Here is a 16,977-nt window from a genome sequence, read left to right on the forward strand (position 1 = left end):
GTAACACAGGATGTTTTGTTCCTAAAAGAGGAAGGAAGAAGTGTACTCCCAAGGGTTTAGTCTTTCTCCATCTGCAGTAGAAGAAACCTAGACTGACACTGAAGTTCAGTGAGAGGAGTTCTATGGTTGATGTCAAATTCTGCCTCACTGCAGGTCAGACAGGAGTTTGATTTAGCTGTCTTAGCCAATAACTGCCTACTAGCGTATACTAGTAGCTCTTGGACTATTTACTGTTTTCCAGTGCTCAGGAATATAAGCTAAAGGTAAGTATTTATGATCAATTTCAGATTGATTTATTGACTAACCATCTACGCGTAAACACAGTGGGGAAGTACGTTATATAATAACAATTACGGGCTTTCATACAATCACATTTCAACAGCTGACCGAAAATCAGTGCACAAAAAAAAGAAGTTATAAATGGGGGAACTAGAGCTCAGAGGTAGAAAGACAGGTCCAAGGCAACCTGGCAGACTGATGCCAGAGCTAAAAGTACTATCCAAGCTCCTTGGCCTCAACATACAAACACCCACCTGTCACAAGCAGATATGCCACAGCAACTGTGCTGGATGAATAGGATGTCCCCTAAAAGCTGCAAGTGTGTGCATGTCAATGTCCACCAACACATACGCCTACACACACATATACATTTATATATTTGTGTGTGAAGTCAATATATACATACAGGCACCAAAGAGATAGATAGGAACTTTCCTTTGAGAAATGACAGCAGTTTGGGGTGCCTATCTGAGATTCACCAAAGGGGCCTGAGTTTCACATTGTGCAGTGTACACAGCTCAGGTAATGCCTTCTAATCTCAAGCAGGACAGTCTCACACTTGGGCTTCAACAGTGTCACTTTGGGAAACCCCAGGAAAATTTGAAATGTAGGTGCTGATTTCAGATAGCCTGAAAATAATTCTTTCACCTGGGAGGCTGAGTTGATTTATGTCTATAATTCTCGTTCATATGCCATTTCTAATGAAATAGATAAAATGACAAGAAGTGAACATCACCAACAAGCACTGGTAGACTGTTCAGTATCAGTAAAGTATATTGCTAGCCAACCACCCAGTTCATTGCAGATAACTCGAAGAAGGGCAATGGTAAAAACAGGGGATGCTTTCTTTCATGCTGAAATGCGGCATACAGTATTAGTTGCACATCTCATTCACGACTGGGATGATTTTACTCTTAATGAACACTCCTTAGGGAGAGGAGGGCCCATTGCAGAGCAGAAAGGTGTTTCTGCAGTTTTTGCATCATCTGTGGTCACCTGAGGGCAAGGCAGCACCAGCAGAACAAAAGGTGGCAGCAGAAAAGTCTTTGAGCCAGGGCTTTTGCAGGGCTCTTGATGGTGCAAATGACTAAACAGAGATATAAAATAGGCTGTAGGAGAAAGCTCTTTCCTAATCAATTATCTGGTGTGCCCTTTGAATAACAAGACAAATCAATTAGTCATGTTAAGAAAACAAGAAGCCTAACAAATGGTAACAAACCTTGGTATAAAGATTAACCTTCGATCTGTAAACATAAGATGTGAAATTCCATCATTTTTCTAAGCGTGAGGCTAGTTTAATAGTTACTGTGGCCCAAGAAATCAAAACAAACCAGCTAGCTATTCCAAGGCCATATAAAAGCACAGGTCTCGCTCTATTACCATGTTGCATGCAGCTTGTATTATCAGTGCCTCGGGGTGAATGGAACGCTAACCTCACAGCAGCCTTGAGATAAAGGCCAAGTCCAGAAGGAAAAGACGTTTAAGAAATAATATAAGAACAAATACTTTCACTCCAAAGCATCTGACAAAGCACAGGCCACATCCTAAAGCCTGCAATTCATTCAGGCAATGCTTTGATTGCATATACCTACTTGCTTTCTCTGAGCAAGGATAAGGTAGAACCAGTAGGTCTACAAACAAAAAAGCCTGCTAGAAAAGCATTGAAATGAAAGAAATACAGCCTTCCATGGTGGGGAAGCACATCCATCATGAGACAAGCAGGCATCCTGGCAACAGCAGACAACATCTGCGCTAGTGAGACTCCACCTGGAGTACTGTGTCCAGTTCCGGGCTCCCCAGCTCAAGATGGATGAGGAACTCCTAGAAAGAGTCCAGAGGAGGGCTACAAAGATGATGAGGGGGCTGGAGCATCTCCCCTATGAGGAAAGGCTGAGGGAGCTGAGCTTGTTTAGCCTGAACAAAAGACTGAGAGGGGATCTCATAAATAGTTGCAAATATCTTAAGGGTGGATGTCATGAGGATGGAGCCAGACTCTTTGCAGTGGTGTCCAGTGACAGGACAAGGGGCAATGGGCACAAACTGAAGCATAAGAGGTTTCAGTTGAACATCAGGAAGAAATTCTTTACTTTGAGGGTGACAGAGCACTGGAACAGGCTGCCCAGGGGGGTTGTGGAGTCTCCTTCTTTGGAGATATTAAAAACCCGCCTGGACAACGTCCTATGCAACCTTCTCTAGGTGAACCTGCTTTAGCAGAAGGGTTGGACTTGATGACCTCCTGAGGTCCCTTCCAATCCCTGCCATTCTGTTATTCTGTGATAAAGTTTTCTAGACCAGCACCGTTTGTCTTTCTCCCATACTTAAAGAGGCATAACATAACCCAACTCTCTCGCTTTGTTCTGAGAATAGAGCTGCCAATACTTGTATAAATTCATGAAGATCCTTGCATGGAAGACCCCAGGAACACGTCCCATAAAGACGTTCTGAACAATGTGTTTGTATGGAGCATACAGGGCATCGGCATTTTTCAAAGGCTGGAAAAAAAGTCTCAGTCAGTTTTGGGAAACATGATCTAACATGTCTACTGCAGGGAACAAATGGCTGCCTCGGATAAACTGAGAGTCTGATTTGTGTTCTGGAATTATGTGGGATTAACTTCACTGACACGGGAGATCTCCTGTTCCTAGGTGATGCTTCAGTAGTCACTGTCTGATGCTAATGGCCCTGATTTAGTAAGACACTGCAGTCCAAGCCCTTAGTGAGACAGATCTCATGCTAACAAATGTGGCCATGTATGAGGAAACATCGAAATTATGGTCTTTCTGATGGAGATGCCAGTGTTATGAATCTTCCACAGATCCATTTACCATCTTTTGGGCAGCTGTGCTAATGGGCATTTCTCACTTGCTTTTTGACAGCAGATTTTGAAAGCAATTTGCATTCAGTTTCACACCAAACCTCCCAGCCTTCCCCCCAAAACCCAAACCAGTTCTGTGCCTCCGCTGAAGAAGCAGCAGCACTGAGTAGGGTGCGTGCCTTCTGCAATCTCAGGTTATTACAGCTGTGGACCGATGAGGAAAATCTGTTTGGCAGAAGTGGGAAAATTTGGCTATGGAGATTGTTTCTGGGGACATGCAGTGCCCAGGGGCTGGGGGAAAAGACTTTTGTCCTTTCTGTAGATTTTTTAGGCTAGTAAGAAACTCTCAGCTGTTACTACAAACACACTGAGAGGAGATACATCTTCTGTATTTCCACACAAGAGTTTTGTTCCATGACTAGAGCTCTTAGGTAACACAGTAATGCAAAAAACAAAACAAGAACTATAATAGCAATAGGCAGGACAGGCAATCCTCATAATACCCTGACAGTGTTCGTGGAAACTAGAAAGAACAGAACAAACATTGGCTCGGTTGGCATTTTACGGCTTGGATTAAATTACTGAAAAGGTGATTCTTAAAGCTACTTTGTGGTAGGCTATATCTTAATAAGTAAAAAATAAAAGAAAAAAATGGGGAAGGAGAAGGGCATTGCTTTCAAGATGGGGAAAATTATTTCTGTGCTTGCTTTACAACCTCTCAGGGGGCAATTAAGCAGGCACAAAAAAGTGGCCACTAAAAGAAATCCCTGATGCAAAAACTGTATTATAAATACTGATGAAAACAGCAATTTTCTCCATGAATTTATTCTGTCTATATTTGAGCTGTTAAGTATGAGCAATCAATCACCTTAATGAGTCTAAATTTATTTTCTCTTTCTTGAAAAAAATCTATATATAGCATCATAAAACAATCACCAACATGTCTGAAAATCACCACTGAAGCTGGATGCAAGTCTGCTGTAACCAGTCCTTCCAGTGCCTGTGAGATAGAGATCCTCAGGGCATCTAAAATTGAGCTGTAAGTACTGGTAGCTTAGTGCCTAAAAATCAAGAGACTTGTAGGGTTTTGTCCAAACCCGAACATTTGACTGCAGGTTCATTTTTCTAGTTCACTACTGCTGAAACTATGAGAAATATATAATTGAGCAAATGGTATCAGGAAAGGGAAAGCTCCATCCAGTCATCTATTTTTCCTCCATCAATGCAAATTACACATTCTACGTAGCACATGTGCTGCTCTTCCCCAGACATGTTGAAAATCTGCTTAGGAAACTTCCAGAACCTCATAAAAATCCCAATACCAGGAATTTCTCTTGGGATTCCCTTATTAGGATTTATTTTCAAAAATGTATTTTATCCCATTATTCCCAGCCACAAGCACTTGTATCATACAAAATAACAGCACTCCATTACACTCGTATTTATTCTCTCCAGGTATTTACGAGAATGTCTGAAGAAAGCCAGACACAGTCCCCTCAGCCTCCTAAAACTTTGTTATTTTTCTGTGAATTCCCCCTCTGCTCAGTCTTCGACATCGCTCACACAGGTGGTGCCTGCTGCTGAGCACAGAACCGCAGGTGTGATTTTGCCAGAAGAACCGTAAGGTAATTACTGTCTCTTTGCCCCGCGATGCACCAACGCTATACATTCAAAATTGCATATGCTTCTGCTGCAATAGCTTTCCTCCGCAACACAGCATATCCCAAACGTGCCACTCTCTAGACACTGCCACATCTGATGCCTTTCAGCCTTTTATGCTTTCCAGATTTCCTTCTCTGACTGAACATGTATCTTCTAAATTACCTTCTCCAGTTAATTGCCTCAACTCTCCAATTTACACTTCTCGGTATTTGGCAAGAGTCCTACTTCCCTACCAGTTTTCTCTCCCCTCCTTCATTCTACCTGTAAATTATTTCCTTGTTCCTCCTAACCACCTGACTTCATTAATCCATTTTGTTTTCTATTTCTGAACTCCTTCCCTTTTCTCTAAAAGATTCCTCAGACTCAGTATTTAACATATTCTACTTGGGTTTCTTGCAGACTACACTGCACCAAATATAGTTTCACTGATGCACACCTTCATGTAGTGCATTTGGAAGTGATGCGTTTTTATTTCTGAAGTTTGTACTGGAGGGAGGAAGCAGACGCTCCCATGCCACCACTATGAGATGGAGACCAAAGTGGATTTGTGGCCCTGCTGCCCTTTCCATGTTGGCACATTCGAACGCTTTCTCCTGTTCCACCTCATGGACCCGACTTTTAAATTTCCATTAAGCTGCTTTCCTAAATTTTAACATCGTTCTACCAGCACAGTCTCTTTGCCATCCACATTTAAAATTAACTTTAATGGTGAGTGTCTATAGAGTCTTAATCAGCCTGTTAACACTGGCTGCGTTCAAATCCAAAGCAGTCCGAAATCTTGTAATCATTATCCAGTATAGTCAAGGTAGGTGCTTTTTCAAGAGTTACTTCCTTCTGGGCATGAACCTATGAAAACTAGAACAAGAGCACTGCAGATGTCAAGTACTAAAGTCTGTTGACAGAGACCTGTGGGCAAGGCTACAATTTTCCACAGTCTTCCAACCTCATTACCTGTGGCAATAAGCAAGAAAAAAAAACAGCCACAAGTTATGGGAATAAAAAATTCAGCAAAAGGTGAGCAAGGAATGATAGGAGAGAAACATTGAGCTTCATCATCAAAGACCCTGTAACATGCAGAGAGCCAAAAGAAGTTTGATTTTGACAAAAACTAAACAAGTAAGAAGAAGTGAAAGATGTTTCTTTTGGAGCCTGAGCTCTGCCTTTCCTTACAGAGGGCTCTGATAGCTGGGGACTGTTTACCCACGAGAGCACACACACTCAATTTGTGTTCCACAAGCCCTTCAAAAATGTTGATCTGATTTGGGTAAATGCTGCCATTTTTGCCTTTCCTGGAAGCAGAAATCTTGCAATCACTGCAATATTCTAATCCTGCCTAGAAATTCTACTTTTAAAGCACACAAAGGTAATAAAATATCTGTACCCATTCACATCTCTGCCCTACAGAGCGATTTTACTTATTTTACTTCAAGAAACAGCAGGGATTAGGTGAAAAATACAGAAGTAGGGCAATGCAAACAGCCCCAGCCCATATTCCCTGTTCTTCTCCCCTGAAATGCATGAAACAGCTTTATGCCTTAATGTAGTTCATTTTTCTCATTAATAAAAGATGCAAATGCATCTCTGCATTATTTAATATACCCTATATACCCAAATCCTGCACATGTTCCAAAAGGCTCTTCAGTTCCTGCCCTCTGCAGAGCAGCACTCGGGTAACTCAGTCAAAAATGTCCCGGGCAGTGGAGGCTGCAGGGCCACAGCAGCTTTACGGGATGTGTTCATGTATGTCTAACTTGTCCTTAAAAACCTCCAGTCATGGATGCTGCAGCATGCCCGGGCAGCCTCCTCCCCTCCTTACAAATCCGCGTAAGAACTTTTTCCTAATTTTGCTTTTGAAATTCCCTGCTAATAGAGACGGTTGCTTCTCTGTGGCTGTGAAGACCATCTGAGCGCTGCCTTTGTAGTGTACTCCCTAACACCTGCCCTCTGATTCATTGCAAGAAAGGATGAGAAATGTTTTGTATTGCTCCTGGTTTCTCTTCAGGGCTGTCGCACTATCGTAACTTTTTACTGATGCAACATGGCACAAGATGAAAATTAGGCCTTTCATCTTACACCATCACACACCTTTCTGAAGTCCTGGCTCAGGAGGACCCCTTTCATATCAGGCCCTGGAAACGTTTACCCTGAGCTTAACCTTGTATGCCTCGCAGCAGTTAGCTTTTTGCTGGGCCCGCACAAGCTTTTTTGCTGCTTCCACAGATAAAAAAATTATTGCCCTCTCTTAACATCACATTTTCTGCCCTGAGAAAATCAAGGCTGTGCCTTGCCTCGTTGCCAGCCCAAATCTTGCTACGCCACTGAGGAGCGGCCAAGCTGGTCGTCCAAGTGGCCGTCCCAGACTCTTCTGTAGGCGGCTGCACAAAGCCCCGCAGCACCTCAGCTGGGACCTGCAGCCGCTTCTTTCCCAAAGCAAGACAAAGCAAAGCAGCTGATGAGAGGTGTCCTACCTGTGGGGAAGCACTGGCCCTGGATTCTCGCGGAACTCAGGACCGTTCCCATCTGTTTTCCTTTCACCAGACATGAATGTTGTCTTTGGTTTTTGCTACTTGCTTTGTACGGAACTCAGGATCGTTCCCATCTGTTTTCCTTTCACCAGACACGAATGTTGTCTTTGGTTTTTGCTACTTGCTTTGTTTGCTGTTGTAAAAATGTTCTTTTATTCCCTACCCTCTCATGCAGGTCTGTCCGTTCATACAAATCCTGATTTTTCTGTCTGGAGGTGCAGAATTAGGCTTAATTGCATAATTAAGATGTCCATACTTGACTTAAAGCCCATATACAAATGCCATGAAAAGTATACGCTGAAAATTTCCTAATTCTGCAGGATTTACAGCCGAGATAACTAAGCATAGTAGCACAAGTTATGGACTTTCAATCAAAATGAATGCAAAAATCACAAAACACATAGACCTTCCCTATGCAAAGGTGCACTGGTAATAGAGGTTTAGAGACAGAGCTTACGGTTAGTGGGGGTAGACCCTCATATTTCCATGAAACACACAAATTAATAACTTCAAAAATTATCTTACTTTAAAATTATCTAACTGAATCCAGTTTGCTACTGTTATTTTTAAAAACAACCTTTTAATTCCCCTCTTCTCTTTCAAGTTATGACCAGTTATTTACAGCCCAAGCTCTGTTTCAGTTAATTGTTTTGTCTAGAAATACTAATTAGAGATCAGCAATTTCCAGCGATGTCACTACCACAACAAATCTTAAGAAAGAGCCACCGCCTTCTTTTTCAGAGGCATATTCAGAGGCGCATACTGCTTTCAGAGTGACCTTCTCACACCGAGTTCATATTGACTCAGGCATCCTTCACTCCTCTATATTAGCATTTCTAAATCACAGAAATGACATCAAAGAAACCATAAGGGTCTGACTTTTATCACCAAAATAAATTCTGATTTAATGTACTCTCTGCAATACTTAGGCACAATAGGATACATGATTAGAGCATAGGAGAGTTAACAGTATACCCATCGTGCCTTGTTAACTGAGGATACATGGTATAATCCCACTTAAAATTTGAACTTTGCAGCTTTTATAGGTTTAATTTAGACCCTTGGGGCTACATATGCATTGAAGATTGGACACATGACATCCATTACTGTTAAAAGTGGCTGCACACACAATCATTGGTGTTTAACACAGAAAATTAGCTTTTTCTAATTTCATTTCTGATTACTGTATCTTCTGTTTCAAAAAAACCCCTAGCCCACAAATTAACTAAAATGCCCTGAAAATGAAAAATGTTTGATTTTTGCTTTAATGGCATGACTCTGAAAGAAGCAGAGCAAAGCACACCTAAGCACACAGGAATTTGACTGAAACCAGTAGGGCTACTTAGGCCCACCGGGATAAGGATGTGTTCAAACAGTTTTCTGGATAGGGACCAGAATCCAGTAGAATCAACACCTAAGACCTAATTTTGAGTGCAGACATGCGCACAGATTTTAGGTGGGTTTGATAAGAGAGACTGTTATTAAATTGGTTTGACAGATCTGTATTTAAGATGCAGATTTTACACACCAGATGCCTGTCTGAAAATACAGAATGTGATCTGGCATAACCTAACTTCTGAGTTTTTTAATTTGCAAACTTAAACTGTATCCCCTCATACTTCTTAGAAGCTCTGTAAGAAAAGTACATAGGGAGATACCTTAGTCTCTTATTTGTGCTGTGGGTATATCACATGTGCGTTCATGACATAGGTTGAAAGCATGGACTGTTTTAAAATGTAAATGTATTTTTAGTTATTAAATTCTAGGAGTAAAAATACTTTTTAGATTCATATATACAAATTTGATCTCCAAAATTATATCTATATATTCGCTGTCCCTTGTTAAGAAAGAGCCAAAACCACCTCCTTTATATAACATTCATTCATTAAGCCTAAAAACGCCTGGTGTTGCCTGATGCAAATAAGGCAAACAAACCTATGAAATGTGTTTTTTAATTAAAAGCCCATTTTGTAATCTGGCAATGCGAAATAAACGGCTATCAGACTGTTGAGCCTGACAATACTGAATTGGCTCTTTGTCCATGGCACAGATTTCACACTTATCTGCATGCTTAAGTGCTGCGCTGGACAGAAACTAAACGACAGTCAACTGCCCAAAACAAACCCGCAGGGGACCTGGATGAATGCTTGGTATATCAGGGGGTTTGCTCTAATAAGATGCTACAGCAGAATAACGAAGAACTATCCCATTTGCATTCAACAGAAATAGACAGTAATTCTGTGGCAATTGTTTCACATAAGTCAATGCACTGGTATCTTAACAAAAACCGCCTGCAAAATCCAGCAAGCGATGAGAAAGGCGAGCCGTGGGCAGGTCAGCCTCGTGCAAGGGTCTGCCTGATTTGGCTAACTATCAGTGAAAGAGCACTTTTACTGCCACTGGATCTGCTCAAACCGGGTTTGTCGGAGGCAGGGTTTGCTCCAGTGAACTCGGGCTGCAGTGCAAGTGCAAACTTAAGTGTAATGCCTTGAAAGGCAGGGGGTGATTTTTCGGTCAGGGCAATGGTGCTTTCGACTCAAGTCGGAGGAGGAGGAGTGGACCCTCTGTCAATGCCACTGTCAGGCTCCAATAGTAACTGCACGCACTCGCTCAATACACAGGCAACTGCTGTGGCAACAGTAAATGCTTCACCTTGCCATGCATGAGAAGACGTATGGTAAGCGTGACATTGAGACCTCCTTCAGTCACTTTTGTGTCCTTCGTGTTCATCCTGGCCTTGTATCTTCAATACTTGAAAGCAGCTTCGTTTTTCTTTTTTTTTTTCTCTATTCACTTAATCAACCTATGAAGACAGAGAAAAGAGAAAAAGTACCATTGAGTGGCTGAAGCTACTCTGAACTGAGAATATAATGTTGTACAAACCAATTAACATTCCTCCTTTTGATTTTCTGGACTACAGTTTAGTGCTGAAAAGGCTCCTTTGATTATTATCCCTCCCCAACCAACTCTTTAACCCTTCACCAATTATAAGATAAACTCCCTTTTGAAACCTTAAAAATGCTTTTAACTTCCTGGATTTCGAAGCTGAAAGTACAGAGCACGACAGAGTGAAATACAATGTTTTCTTCTGAACAGCACTTTCTCTCTGTTCTATGCAGGGTGTGTACATATGTGTATATGCAATATATATATACATGCATTTTTACACGTGCCTGGTGCTGTTTTAATTTCTCTCCCTGTCACTACCTCTTTTTTTTTTCCTCTTGCAGAAGAGATATTTTTGTTTTCTCTCCAGCTAGAGAGAAATTAATTCTGAGCCTAAACACTGATTCCTGCCAGCAACAGCGGATGACACATTATCAAAGACAACTGAGTAACTAAGAGCCACTTGCTGCTGTAAATCTGGGCACTGTCTGATTTTGTTTTTGTCTACCAGGCCCAGAGGTGGCTCAGTCCCTCAAAGGCCAAAGCTGAGCTTCAGCCCTAAGTAGAAGGAAGATTTTTCTTAATTCCTAATGACAAATTGCAGATTTTCAGTCTTTTACAAAGCCATAAATATCCTAAAATGCTAATGAAAGCTGCAAGGGCTGGCTTTGTAGGGATAAACAAGATGCCTCATGAGTTTATTAATGCAAGGACATTTATCAGTACACACAAAAACGGGGGCAGGAAGGAATATTACCAAAGGCAGGCAAATTCCACAGTAGAAAAGGCTTAGAGACTCTTTATTTGGTTTTGTCCTTTTCAGGCCTATCTTACAGAGCATAAAACCCTTAAACAGACATCACACCTCTCAGAAACCATCTCTTATTAATGACAACCCTATTAGCTTTGCATCTTGGAGCTTCCCAAAAATTTGGCCAGCTTGGGCACTGGCCAATGACCGGGTGGCCATTTTGTGGCTCAGAGCATACAGCAGTGCCTCACCAGCGTGGCAAGCTCTTGTTCCCTTGCAGAGACTGCTCAGGCATGGGACCAAACTACTGGAGGGACCTACGAGATCATTCCCGTAAAAACGCCAGAGGTAGTGTCATGCAGACTGTTCCATCAAGTGATTAAGCTCCATCTTAAGAACCATTAAGCGCTGACACACTGGACCAAAGCAAAGCCCATCTTAGTTGAGCATGGTGTCTGTGAGAGAAGTCAACAGCATTGCTTGAAGAAAGAGCACAAGAAACATGCATGGAGTCATCCCTGACAGATTTGCTGAGCTGCCAGCAATCAGCATTTGGAATCTTCTGGGAGACTGCATCCAGACCAGCATTTTCAATAGCCATTGGTGGACTAGTCTTCCATGAATTTGTCTAATCCCTTCTTGAATATCTGGTCTCCAAAAGTTCTGGTCTCACAGGCTAATTATTAGTGTGGGAAAAAGTGTTCCACTTTATCTGGCTTAAATCTGCTGACTGTCATTTCCTCTTGTTAAGCGTTTTGCCCCCTGTGTATTGTCTGAAGACCATCCCAGAAAGTTACTCCTCTGATAGCTAATGCTTCTCGCTTCAGCCTGAGCCTGCAAGTGGCCAAGCCACTCCTCATGTTTTGCCTCTCAGAAGTACGCTGGAAGATGCAGAGATTTTTCTCAAGTCTCTGCAGGAGTACTTAGGACCACAGAGAGCTTCTGTGCCTTCCATGACTGCAAGAGTAAGAGGCAGACATGCCTGAGAAGTGAAAAGAAAGAGGGAGAAAGAGCAACTTAAGCTCCTCCTTCCTAAAAGCAAGTTCGCTAGTTGCTACCACGGAGCAGCTCCCACCTACCTGCTCCATTGCCAGAGCTGATTTTTCAGTGTATTTCATTTCATACCATAAGCTCTACCACCCAGACCACAACCACTGAAATAGATCCCATTTAATCTGCATTTCTAGGTTTATCACTTACATTACATATCACCTATCCAGATGAAGAAAAGCAGAAGAGAAGCAAGGTGCCTGGGTGAGAAGGTAAAAACCAGAAGCAGTATGGCCATGCCTCTGGTGTGTGCAAGAGGGTGAGGGGAAAATGTCCCAGGGCAGCCGGTAGGAAAAGACAGAGAAAGGTACTGGGCTGTGTTCAGCTTCTTTAAGTTTAGACCAGGACTCACAGCAAAGTCTGCAAGTGGGTGACCATGACAGTCCCTTCTGATAAGGGCAGAGGGAGGAGCAGAGGAGACTCCACTTGTTCCCAGATTAAGGAAGGGAATGGTCCCATGGTGCTCACCTGCTCCTTGCTGCTTGCTGAGGGAAATGTTCTGGCTCTGACAGCCCACATGGTAGCTTAGGGCATGCTTGGAAGATTTCACATAGTGGGTGTGTTTCAAGCAGAAGCAAGGTATTCCACTTTCTGTGGACCAAAATTTAGTGATGAGGGTACAGCTATATTTCTAATGAAATGTATTCCCTTGTGGGAAAAATAATCCCAGACTAGGTACAGGTTTACAGTTGCCACGGCCTTTTACTGCTGTGATGCTACAGCAGTATGCTCACTTTGGGAAAAATTTCGGAGGAAAGCCTTTTTCCAGACAACAAGCCAACCCCCACCCAAGCCTGACCTTTCCCAGATAAAGCCTGAAAAAAAAAAAAAATCTGCATTTTTAGCTAATGCCTTTTGGGTTCTTTTGATAAACAGAGGTTAAAAATGAAATTCCACCACAAATATTGTTAAAAATATCACCACCTCCAATTTTTTTGAAGGATTTTGTCTCTGCCCCTCCTCCCAACAAGCTCAAACTCTGGCACCTGGTACTGAGAAGCAGAACAGATGTCTGAGGGAGGGCTGAGAGCGTGTGTGCCTGCAAGGAGTTACGCAGCTGTGTGAGATACAAAGGGAATGAATTCAAAAAAGCAACCTCACATGATAAGGAAGAAAACGTGAAACCTATACATATACCATGAAGAGAGAAGAGTTTTTACTATGCCAGGTCATTTACAACTGCCCCAGTTGTCCTGAGAGTTCAAGTGTTCTGGTAAAATATTTACAGCTTTATAAAGTAAACCTACAGGACTGTTAGTTATTGGAGTATTTCAGTTTTAAAGACAGATTAAAACAAAATGCATTGTTGTACTTTATTATTTTTAACTAATTAAAGCAAATTTTTCCACAGACATCATCGCAAGCATGTGCTGCGATTCTCTGTGTACGTGGAGATGTCAGAACATGGCAGAAGGAAGAGAATGGTTTCCTCTACAAATCCTCCTACCAGCCAGCAATACATCCATGTATTTATAGACCTACTGCTGTAATATACGAGCACATCATGAATATTTAATCAGTAAAATAATTTCCCTGTCCTTTGCAAAATCAGCATTTTGAACAATATATTATGTTCCTGGCTTATGTGTGCCTCTCCGTGTGAGCAAACAGAAGGCTAAATACGTAAGGTTTTCCTTTCTCAAGCTCTATATGATGAGGTCCCAGGGCTACCCTGGGGGCTGGGAGAGCTGTCTCAGACCATGAAAAAAAAAAAAAAAATCGATGTGGCACACTTTTCCTGATGCCAGAGGAAAGTCAGGGGATTCCACAGGTGAGCAGAGAGTATCGTGCAGGCAGCTACAGTCAATGGCATGGCTGAACGTTAAGAGTGAGGGTTTGTGCATTTTACCGTGCCTTCAGCAGAGAGCGGGCAGCGTCAGGAGTACAGCTGGACAGCATCCTCCTTCTGACCCCAGGACAAGAATGACCTCTGGACAAGAATGCACAAAATCCAACAAACCAGGGCTCTGCAGCTCCAGGTAACAAGCAAAAAAAAAAAAAAAAATCATGCCCAGGGAACAAAGCAAAGTAGATCACATCAGATACTTCCCAGCAAACAGCAGATCTTTGCCTCCTGCGGGGCTGAGTGCAAACTTTTGAGGACATTTCCACTGCTGTTTGTCATGTAAAAAATGAATATTTCTCTTTAGGTAGAAAAAGGCATCCAAATGCATTAAAAAAAATAAAAGCCTTTTGAAAACTCCAGTAAAATGGACGTGTAGTCTTATGCAAATGCTTTTATCTGTAAGTATGTGTTTCTATGTTTTCAAAATTAGTTATCCCAAGTTGGCATAAAATGGCATGTCCTATATGCTCACTATTCACTACATAGGAACCATCAATTTTCTAACATGGCTTGCCTATAATTTTTGGTAGATTAAGCAACTAAAACAACAAGCAGCTAAGCCAGGGTTCATCAGGCTACTACAAAGAACACCACAGTTCCTCAAGGATCTCACTGAATTAATAAAAGCTGCAAGATGAACTACACAGCCAAAGGGCCGTGACACGACCCACATGCACACACACATGGAGGTTAGGAATCCACGTGGCCAAGGGGGTAGTGTGAGATGGCTGCCCAAAGCCCGAGACATGAAAAGTCAATCTCATGACCCCCTTTCTTCCTATGCCTCCAGCCTACTAATCCCCTCCCAAGAAAATAAACAGACCATTTCAGAGAATATGGCTTCACACTGCTGAAAAAGAAATGTATGTATGTTTAATATCTCTAAGGTGACCACTTCAGGCCTGCAGGATAAGAAAGCCTTTGACTCCACAGCAAGGAGGGATGCCAAAGATGAATAAAATCAACATAGTACCAAGGTAGACATCAGACAATTGATCTCTGAGTTTAAAGCCACAATAAATTATTTAGCATCTGTGAAGCTGCCAAGAAAGCTACTCATCTGGAAGATCCAGAGGAATGAGAGGGAGGAGGGAGAGAAGGAGAAAATGTGTAGAGGGTGAAATGGTGTGCTGGAAAGGAAAGGGATGCAGAGAGGAGAGAAGGAGAAAGGCAGGAAGAAAGAGAGAGGTGAAGCTTCAGATGGCTTATACCAAGAATAACGTGAGAAGAAGCCATGTGGAAGTAAGGACCTCCTGAACATGTTCAAGGAGGAAGCCTGCTCTGCTATGTAAAAACTTGATCGTGTGGTTGTTAAATCTGAATCTGTCAGGAAAGATGAAACTGTTCAGAGCACCCAGCACAGCATTCCTTGTGCCTGAGCCTCAAAAGGGACTCTTGAACCTAACATTACGGTGCTTCATGACCATCAGCAGAAAGATGTAGTTATGAAGAAAGCAAGAAGAAGCTACAGATAAAATTAAAATGAACAAATTCCAGTTGTTCCAGTGGAAGAAAAAAATTTTTAGAACAAAGAAAAAACAATGGGGGAAATTATAGCGACACTCAGCAGAAGCAATATCTAACTTAAATGAGGACACAAACTCAGTCATCTTGTTCCCATGGATCTGTAGGTTTAGAAAAAGAAAACTTGAATACGGGAAACATAAGAACATCCAGTCAATCACAGTAAATCTGTCATTTCCATAATATATAGAAACATCCCAAAGGAGGGGTAGCTAAGCAGATGATCAAGCCACAAAGATGGGGGCAGGAAAAGACAGGGGCTGAACAAAGAAACTGAGACATGAGCAGAGTAACCTGAAGACAAACAGAGAGAATTATCATGAGTTACAAAGAATTGGAAGTTGGACAGTAATGCACTGATGTTATGAAGAAATAGTTCAGAGTTTGGTTTATTTAGCAAGAACTCTTAAAAAAAAGGTGTTATTACAAAAAAAAAAAAAAGAAAAAAAGATAGTAAGAGTCAATAAAGAAGACTGGAGAAAAACGAAACATGGGAAGCCTTGAAAAGGCTGTAGCTAAGTCCTCTTGATCAGAAGCCTCCCAGGTGGAAGGAGACCTCCCAGGAATTGGAAGCAGCACACTGCCAGGGATCGTGATGAGAAGAAAGGGCCTGTGCTTTCAGCAGAGCAGAGTTCTTTGGGGACAGATTTATGCTACTTACATGATTTCAGTCTTTCATTTAAACCAGGGGGAATACAGGAAAGGAGAATGAGACTGAAAGGAACATAAGAAAATTATTACAGGACAAGAATTGATGACTTTATCAATAGAACACATTCAGCCATATATGCAAGGTTTAAAATTAAAAGTAAGCTGTCTGCCACAGAAAGGTTCATGCTATCAAATGAAGAAATAACTACTTTTCTTTCAAGTCCTTTGATAAGATAAGCACGGCTTTTCACTTGAAAGTAACATCTGTGGATGTCAAAGGACTTAACAGTGTAATTATACAGAGAAACACCAGCAGAAATTAACTCCCCCCCCCGCCCCCCCCAGCCCAAAGTGAAAACAAAAGCAAAAACAGCCCCAGTTGTCTTATATTGTTTCAAGGAACTTCTTTTCAGAAATGGTGAAAAGTGATAATGATCAGCAGCTATTTATGGTCTTAGTTGAAGCAAAAGAAGAAGACTGGACATTTGCTAAACATACACTTCTGCAGTTTATGTGTCAACTAAAGGATGAAGACATCCACTGCTGCTAAACCGTGTGGTTGTGAGGTTACCAAGAACAAAAGGCTCTCAGGATGCCTACAATAACATAACAGTGATAACAACGAGGACTCCTCAGAGGACTTCTCTCCCAATAATAGCTGCTTGGGAAAGGAGAAATCATGCCTTGAAGCACTCCAGTTTTATACAGAAGCCTCACCAGGAGAATCTGATTAATGAACAATAGCTAAGGAAGCAGGTGCAGTATTAACCTTTCCACTTTACCATTTCTATCTCCCAAATTACTAGAGAGGACTGTACACAAAGGAATGAGATTATAGGTTTTATTCACATCCTTATCATTTATATCCCAAAATAGATTTAATGTTAATCTCTAACTCTTAAATGAAGTGCACAAGATCTGCAGAACCTGGCTGCATTAAATTGTTGTATCGTGGCCTGTTTTAAGTAAGTTGATAGTTGGGATGGAT

The 16,977-nt window shown here is 41.8% G+C and overlaps 1 protein-coding gene across 1 annotated transcript in view; it reads right to left on the reverse strand.

Moving 5' to 3' along the window:
- LOC104127281 (poly(rC)-binding protein 3) overlaps positions 1–10,011 on the reverse strand; it is a 53,885-nt gene extending 43,874 nt beyond the window's left edge. Inside the window, exon 1 of the mRNA XM_035895481.1 lies at positions 9,934–10,011. Coding sequence (XP_035751374.1) covers positions 9,934–10,011 — 78 coding nt within the window. The remainder of the gene's footprint in view (positions 1–9,933) is intronic.
- Between the last annotated feature and the right edge of the window lie 6,966 nt (positions 10,012–16,977).

The sequence above is a fragment of the Egretta garzetta genome, unplaced genomic scaffold, assembly GCF_000687185.1.
Source record: "Egretta garzetta isolate BGI_Z169 unplaced genomic scaffold, ASM68718v1 scaffold405, whole genome shotgun sequence".
Classification (NCBI taxonomy): domain Eukaryota; kingdom Metazoa; phylum Chordata; class Aves; order Pelecaniformes; family Ardeidae; genus Egretta; species Egretta garzetta.